The sequence below is a fragment of the Odontomachus brunneus genome, unplaced genomic scaffold (genome assembly GCF_010583005.1).
Source record: "Odontomachus brunneus isolate Ranch 3 - 2012 unplaced genomic scaffold, Obru_v1 Obru_scaffold_060, whole genome shotgun sequence".
NCBI classification, from domain to species: domain Eukaryota; kingdom Metazoa; phylum Arthropoda; class Insecta; order Hymenoptera; family Formicidae; genus Odontomachus; species Odontomachus brunneus.
The window spans coordinates 1486700-1495778 of record NW_022639510.1 but is presented as its reverse complement, the minus strand read 5'-3'; the positions used below and the strand labels follow the sequence as shown (position 1 = coordinate 1495778).

General features: G+C 33.1%; 1 protein-coding gene across 1 annotated transcript in view; it reads left to right on the top strand.

Annotated features, from left to right (window-relative positions):
• Positions 1-9079, top strand: part of LOC116846081 (ABC transporter G family member 23) — a 120851-nt gene that overhangs the window by 4844 nt on the left and 106928 nt on the right. Inside the window, exon 2 of the mRNA XM_032819483.1 lies at positions 8613-8876. Coding sequence (XP_032675374.1) covers positions 8785-8876 — 92 coding nt within the window. The 5' untranslated portion in view covers positions 8613-8784. The remainder of the gene's footprint in view (positions 1-8612; positions 8877-9079) is intronic.

Below are 9079 nucleotides of genomic sequence, written 5' to 3'. Positions count from 1 at the left end.
TCTCTCTCTCTCTCTCTCTCTCTCTCTCTCTCTCTCTCTCTCTCTTCGCTGCAGATAATGTGAGGCGATTAACGTTTTGTTTTAACAACGATCAAGATGCCGCGGCTATTAACGTGCGTGCGTGTTCAAATATCATTGAGAGCGTCAAAAAATCTCACGTCAATTATTCAACGCCACGGAAAAGATCTGCTCTCGTATACCGTCGATTATTTAACGTTGTGCCAATTTATTCGATGCGTGTAATTGGATAAGAAGTGTACAATGATTTTCACGCGATTTTTTAAATAGTATCTTGTTAACGAATGGTCGTCTAATTATTCACGACAACGATGCTCTTATTCGCTATGGCTTGCGTGACGCGAATAATTCATTCCCTCTGATAGAACGTGCGATCGCTGTTCTTGAGTGCTATGTGCAGTATTGCACAATATCGCGAACGAGACGCGTTTTTACGTATCGGAATTTAAAAAGCGCGTCATAAACGCGCGAAGATATTGTTATAAAAATCACAACAGAATTTTTGTAATCTCAGACTATGCAGAGTTATGACTGAAATTATTACATATTTGTGATTGTATTGACTTTTCACTACAAAACTATTGTAATTACTTGAATGTTTTTTTTTATATCGTGCATAAGATTAATTTTTAAATTTACTAATTTATATATATATATAATAATTTATATATAGTAACTTATATTTAGTTATTATATATAGTAATTCACATATTAGTAATTTATACTGTAAATTCAGTATAATTCAGCTTTGCAAAAAGCAACTTTGCAGAAAAAGTCGATATTTCATCGTAAAGTTTTCAAATATATGTATGGCATCTTCTTCACTATAATTTGTAGTACTATAATTATTCCTCGGTATGATTATAGTTACAAATAGCAAACAATTTTTTTCTCAATATATAGAAAAGAAATCTTATTCTCCAACATTTTAAGCAAATGCTCCATTGAATATTAAACGATCTTTTAAGACGCGTTTACTGACACACAAGAGAAGTGCCACACAAGAGGGACTCGAAGGTCATTATTACGAACAAATATTTATTTTATTAATGAAAGTCGCGTAAGATAATGCCTCTTGAACAATTTAAGCGCCCATTTACCAGGAACAATTATTATGCCACGTGCGGTTTGTGGTAATAAGATTTAATTTCTTTACGAAGATGGCACTACTTGATTACACAAGAACACCTCAGAGCGCGTCTTCAAGCGGTAACATACCGCATGTTAATTAATCGAACACGCGATATTGATGAATACCAAGAGGTTTATTGTCGACTTCTTTGAATGATGGTGTTTTCAATGTACTTCCGGTAACGTTCTCGTGAAGTAGTTTCACTTTGGCGCATGGACAATCGCGAAGATCAATACGGGGTCAAGGAAAATGACAGTTTCGTCGACAAAGAAAACAGTTGCGAAATAATGCCATTGAAATAATTAATATCCGGGAGACTAATGCGCGGAATTTACGTTTGATCCGGAAATGAAAAAATGGTTTGTCACGTCGTAAATATAGAACCGTTGTCTTGTGTGAAGTCGATAAAATTAATTTTTAGGCGTATAACATAGTTCGTGCGTGTTGCTGACAAAAGTGGAAAATTGCAATGTGAAAGTAAGGAATAAAATAAATGTAAATTGTAGAGAAACAAGTGAAACTCGGCAGGTGTATTCTTTCAAGAGAATCTTAATAAGGATCTTCGAGTTCAGGTTCAATTGAAAATAACAGTCGAATCTATACTCGACATAATAATCGTTATAATAATATTTTCAACATTGCCTTATAAATCTAACTCCAACGTATTTTAGTCACTTTTTACGTATTATAGACTCTCTTTTTCCCTCCACTTCAAAAGGCTGATTTACGTCATCAATGCGTCACAATTTCTTGTCTTCGCGTTATTTTCCGGTGCGCTTTCACAAAAACTTTTATTGTATTTTTTAAACGTATCTGTTATCGCATATACACACAACCTTATCAATAGAGAGAGAGAGAGAGAGAGAGAGAGAGAGAGAGAGAGAGAGAGAGAGAGAGAGAGAAAGAGAGAGACACGCCAAGGCAAACGCGGTGCAAAGTCTTATGAAGTTCTTGCGACAGTAAAGAAGGTCAAATGCAGTCGTTTGCTAAGAAGCGCACAATTTTCTTATTTTCCCATCGACAAGCCGCCAGACAATTTTTCTTCGTGATTCTTCGCGTGATCTGCTACGAACTGACAGCATCAATCGGATTTACACAATCCGTTTAATATTACCTATTATCGATCATGCGTGCGCGTGCGCATATATATATATATATATATATATATATATATATATATATATACATATAAAGACGCCTCATTATCTTCCAATTTACTTCGTACTCGAAAGCAACAGACGCTGCAACAATAAACAAACTCGATCTTCGTGACAGTAAGCTTATGCTTGGATACGTATCTAACTCTGGACATTCTTGTTACTTCGGTCTTTAAATACAAATATTTAAATCTCCAACATAGAATATGTATACATGTGTTGAATATGTACATATTTTACTACGTTGAAAATTTAAATATTTGTAAATTGAGCAAAAAATACTTGAGAATTTATTTGTGAGATATAAAGTTTATTTCTGTGACCTACGAATAAATAGTCAAGTATATTTTTCCCAGTGTATCTCAAGACTAAAACAATTAGAATGTCCAGGATTAGGTACATGTCCAGATAGTGGTACTTTCACTCTGGACATTCTTGTTATCTTGGTCTTTAAAAATATTTAAGTATTTAAACTCTCAACATAAAATACATGTTGTTGAATATGTACATATATTCCAGTTAAAACAGTTTAAATATTCGAATTTAAGAACCAAAGCAACAATCCGTTAAAATGGAAGAAAATAGATGTTAAAAGAAGTAGAAGAAATTTCTGTTAAAAGAAATAGAAGATAATAAACGAAGATGTCTGACTGGCATTAACGTAAACGCGTGTGCACGTTGACTGCAGTGAGAATTTGTATTTAATTTTAACTCGAAGCAAACGTGTGACAGAAGATACATTGAAAATTTCATGATAACAATCATCCTATCTCCTGTAGAGTGCAACGACATGTGGAGAAGATGGTATACTAATAAGCATCGCTGACAGATTGCGGTAATGAGCGAATTGATAGAAAAATGTGAATCGTTAAAGCGCCTCGCGTCATGGCAATGATATTATCGTATGTCGTTGCTTATATTCTGAAAGAAGAATGTAATGAGAATCATGTTCCCATACTTAAGAGCCGAAGGCAATATCAAGTCTACGGATTAGGTCAAATACCGGAAAAGTCCACTTAGTATTGCAGGTTCGGTGACCCTTTATTTGGGTCAAGGAACTGAATTCCTTTCCCCGAGACAGAGTCGTAAGTAAAATGTAGGAAGACGAGAAAAGACTCGATAAAATTTTTTAGCGACCATTCACATTCATAAAACAAATCGAGGCCAATCACATGTTGGGTGAAGATCATATATTTTTTGATTGAAGCGTTTCTTCACGAATATTAGACGACCCATCGGCTATTTTCATGTGTCTTCCACTTATCTTTCACTTGAATGTGTCATTCTGACAACTGTTTGTTCACTACACACTTTTTCTGTGAAAGACTGACAAGTGTTTTTCATCGTTCTGACAACTGATCAGATATCAGCATTGGGCATTAATAAAAATTTTTTATGACTAAAATAATCGGCAAATCAGTTATGTTAAAATTAATCAATCATCAAATTTAATTAATCATCATATGTGTGATCACATAAATAATTTTATTGATTGATGAAATTATTTATTAGTCGATAAACGATCAATCATATCAAAGTTTGATTAATAACAGATTTCATCAATTGACGAAATTATTTTTCATTTTATATATGATGATTGATTAATTTTTATTAGTGATTCGCTGACTGTCAAAGAAAATTTTTATACCTACACACAGAAAAATACATATTGCATTCAAGTAAATGTTACTTGTTTCAAGTATTTCATAAGTTTATATATCCGCAAATTTATTATGAATTTATTATAAGCATCAAATTTACTCAAAAGGAATCCTTAGTAAAATTCAAATACATTCTGAATCCTAAATTTAGCATTTCGATCAAGTATCAAAATAAAAATTTGGTTTGCTTACTGCACAGAATCGAGTCAACTTATTCTTAGATAAAATTTTATAATATTCTCTCTTCTAAAAAAAATAAATTATTCTCTTGATATAATGAACCCTTCTAAAATTCTTCATAAGTATATTTGAAGACTATTATCAAGAATCAATGTACTTTGAGAATCATATTCTTTGTAATAAGATAATTATTATTTAAAAGAAAAAAAATAAACTCAAAAGTAAGCTGAGTAATCGCTTTTGTTGGCAGCAGAATGATATTTTTTTTCTGTGCGTTGGTTTACGAATTTGAACAAACGTTTGTTTTGACGCCGTATGATTCATCATGATATCATCATTCCGATAAAAATGACCGAATGAATATTCCTAAGCTTTTTTACTCAGTAACACGTTTGACATGTGATCTCCCACTCATCCAGAATGATATTTCCATATTTCCAGTTATTCGTAATTAAAAATTTCCGCAATAGGAACGTCTCAAGATACTAATACGGAAGATTATTATTATTAATGGCGCGTGTTACTGCCGTCAAGATATTTTCGCAAGGAGCAACCGACCGATCTTGCTGTTACTCGCTGTCCTGTCTAATTCACGATAATATCTCAATTGCACATTGATCACTACAACAATCGCGCTCGCGAGCTTTATCGTTCGAGAGTACGAGAATCACTTTAGATAATCATAACTCTTCGAGATCGCACACAATAACTTTTTATCGCAATAACTTCTTACTGCGGTAGAAAGTTACTTTTCTGCAATTTTCCGTATTATACAAAGCCACCCGTATAGGTGTTGATTTCTTTTTTCTTAATTTTACTGATACCGTTAAAAATCGTTATTACACCAACAACCACGCTAAAAAAGATTCTCGGGCGATCGTATTGGCTGTCTTTATATTGTCGTCTTCGTGACGTCGCGGTAGAACTTTTCCTTTTGCGCCGCTATTGAAAGTGCGCTTTTCTCGATAACGTTAGGATTGAGTAACACCTATAAGCGAAGTAGATCGGCACGGTTGCGATCTGTTACTTTCGATCGCCGGTTTCGACGACGGGCGGCGTGCACGCTCGCGTAAATTCGCGATGTGGCTATCGTATCTGCCGTGACGCTCGAGATACCTCGACATTCCGAGGGAAATGATCGCTATTTCCAGCAACGGGCCGGCCGCATTTTCTATTCCAGTAGCCGACGTATCGTTACATATCACGCTTTCTTCCTAATGACCTCGAGCGTGCACGACGCTCAGCGAGGGCCGCGCGATCAAGTCGCGGTTTGGTTTCACTTTTCGCGGTTGTCATGAATGAGCGTGCAATTGTTAGAGGAACATTCATAACCGTAACATTACTCGCGAACGACCAGTCAAGGTCTGCCTGCGGAGATGTTCTTAGGAAATACATAGTGACGTCAGAATTCCTTCGGCACAATTCGGACTTCACAATTCGAAACAAGCACGCTCAATTTTTTTCTTTTGAGGCTATTCATTATAATGAGTTTAACTCTTAACAAATGGAGACGCAAGCAATTGAAAATGGCGCAACTAATAGACAATAAAACTGTTTTTTTATTAATTTTATTAATTTTATTAATTATTAACCCATAAGGCTTAAATATTTTTGTCTTTCATGTCGAAAAACGTATAGGCTACCGATTGGTAAAACAAAAACTCAAAAATCATAATTTTGTGTGACTTGGATGATTTTTGCATAACTACGGTCAATTAATCCTTGTTGCATTGACGAACATTAATGCTTTCGTATGAACGAAATGCCGCACCAGTTACAATTTAAATGAAAATTTAATTATTACTTGATTTAAATAAAATTTAATTATTACTGGATTAATGCAACTTCATAAAAAATAAAATTATTACTGGATTAATGTAACTTCATAAAAAATAAAATTATTACTGGATTAATGCAATTTCATAAAAATATATTAAAACATTGATTTATTATCGATCCGTTAGAGTAAAACTTAAATTTGCTAACAGCATGAGTCGCATTAACCTCACGTATTTACTTTCACTATGAGCGCGCACTAACACTTCGAGAGTCTATTAATAAAAGTTCTAATGACGAAATTAAGAAAACGACTATACAAATATAACCTAAAAGGTTGTAAATGAAAAGCCAGAAAGTTTCAAAGCCAACTGTGAAGCTTATATAATTAGAAAGTAAAAAGTTTCAACTGAACACTCGTCTCACACAAAGGTTAATGTTTATTAGTAAAAGTTATAACGAAATTAAGAAAACGATCATATAAATATAATCTAAAAGATTGTAAATGGAAATTCAGAAAGTTTCAAAGCCAACTATTAATTGTTATATACATGTAATAAATCAATCAATAATAAATCAATGTTTATGTATATGATTAACTATTATCTTTATATGATTAACTATTATCTTTATTAACTGTTATCTTTATATAATTAGAGAAGGATAAAGTTCCGAAAAGTACTCACCCCCGATTTTTTTAAACTTAGTATTCCTACGTATATTGACGCGCTAATTCGAATATCATAGTGAAAATTGGTGACTACTTGATTTTCATGGTAAAAACCATAAAAACCCCATAAAAATTATGATTTTTTACGTTTATCTTAGTAAATCATGATAAATCTTTTAAACAAAAGTTTTAGATCTCATTGAGATAAACATTTTAGGCCCTATATATTTTCACCGTACGAATGATAATTTTCGAGGAAACCGAGTATAAAGACCGTAACAGCGTTGTTACGGTCTTTATACTTGATTTCTGCGAAACCCTTCTGCGGGTTATTTCGCCACGTAGACAGTATATTTTCCCCGAATCGTGGCGAAAAGAAATAAAGGAAAGAGGACTTACAGTTATAAAGGAACTCTAACAACTTGTTTTAAGAATATTTTTAACATTTTTAATATTTGCAACACGGGAAAAATATCGAACGACTAGCAGAGGCTGCGCTTCCTGCACTCCCCTAAAAATTAACCTAACCCTACTTATCGTCATATTAGCTGTCGGTCATTGTTTATTAAAAAGTTATTAAGAAAAAAAGTTAAACACTTTTTAACCGCAACAATAGATGTTAACGCTGTTACTGTCTTTATATTTCATTTCCTCGAAAACTATTATTCGTACGGTGAAAATATATAGAACCTAAAATGTTTATCTCTGTGAGATCTAAAGCTTTTGTCTAAAACATTTATCATGATTTTTTGTATTTACTGAGATAAACGTAAAAAACTATAATTTTTATGGGGTTTTCATGGTTTTTATTATGAAAATCAAGTAGTCGCCAATTTTCACTATGACATTCGTAATCAGCGCGTCAAAATATGTAAGAATATTAAGTTTCAAAAAAATCGGGGGTAAGTACTTTTCGGAACTACACCCCAAAAATCTATTTTTAAAAGATGTCTCTCTCTTTAAACGTCAACATAAAGGCACTGTCAGTTACGGATTATTTCTTGTGATAAAATTACGCTGAGTTTAAACCAATCTTTTTTGACTGCTATGACATTATTAATATTAATAGCTTAGTTTATATTTGGAATCGGCTCGATGTGAGTTTTAAACATATGAAAAAAAAAAGGCGAGATGTTTTTGGGCGCTTAGCAACATCCTTTTACGCGGTTGTTTGTGAAACTGTAGAAGAATTTTGCGTCCAGTTTGACGAGTTCTTGTACACAACAAGTGTATCATGAATTGTTAAATACCCTGTACAAGGTTTCAAAAGAATTTTTTTAAAAATAAAAGGAAAACGTCCTTAAAGTGTGAAGAATTTTGTCCCTTACCCATAGTATGTCTTGTTTTTTATAGAAATTTCTTCTATTAAAAGGGCACATATTGTGCTTCAAATAAACATATTTCTCTGGATTCAAAAGAGAAAAAGTCAAGATAATATCTAGTAGATTTCAAATTAATAGTCCATCGTATTAGAAGCGAAGTATTCTTTTGATAAAAATTTGTTAAACAAGTTAGAATATGCAGAATAGAATATGTAATTGCAGAAAATAGCATTTTACAACTAAAATTTCTTTTTTTTAGTGTTATAATATTTTCCTTTTGATTTTAGAAAAATTCCATTGAGGCCATATAAAAGACGATTCTGTTAAGAATAAGATAAATTTTTGTTGAGTGAAGGATACTTGCAAAAATAAACAAAAACGTCAAATGTTAGTTTCGAATAATCCTGCAAGCGCGCACACACACATACATGTCAGTCGCAACGAGGTTACAATTTCAATATTAATTCAACGGTTGTGCTTAATTTATTTTAATTTAAAGCCACAAGTTAAAAGACCGTGGAAGAAAAATATTTATGTGAGATCTCTTCACTGACGATAAGGAAGAATTCATATCCGAATACTTTAAAAAGATATACCTTCCTCGCATGTGAGAAGGAAGAGAGAACTCGCTCGATAATTTATCGTATATCTCGTAATCATTACAATGCTGAAGACCTCCGTAACTTTAACTTTCAGCTTGCCGATCATAGACTGAATAACGTGTTTTTAAGTGAAACGAGAAAAATAATGTACCGTTATTGAAGAGTACCAACGGCTGTATCCTCGCACGTGAGAGTTCTCGTGAAAAATTCATCCACCAGCGAATCGCTTCTCGAAGTGAAATTATTGAAAAGTACTGGCCTCCGCGATGGATAATAAGGGATTTCAGCATCATGAGGAGCAGCAGCAGCAACGGGAGAAGATTAAAAAGATGTTCAGCTGGAGCGACGGTCTCCCTAGGTAAGTCTCTAGCTAAATTAGCAAATAAGTCACAGCTCACGGCAAACACATAATTCTTATTTTTTCGGCGTAAAAGCCTATGTAAGCGGAATTCTTTCACAGAAAGTTAGAAAAATATCAGCATGCAATACTGTGTCACATGTATTAAAAATTAAAAATACTACTAAAAAATTATATATATATATAAATATATATATATATAT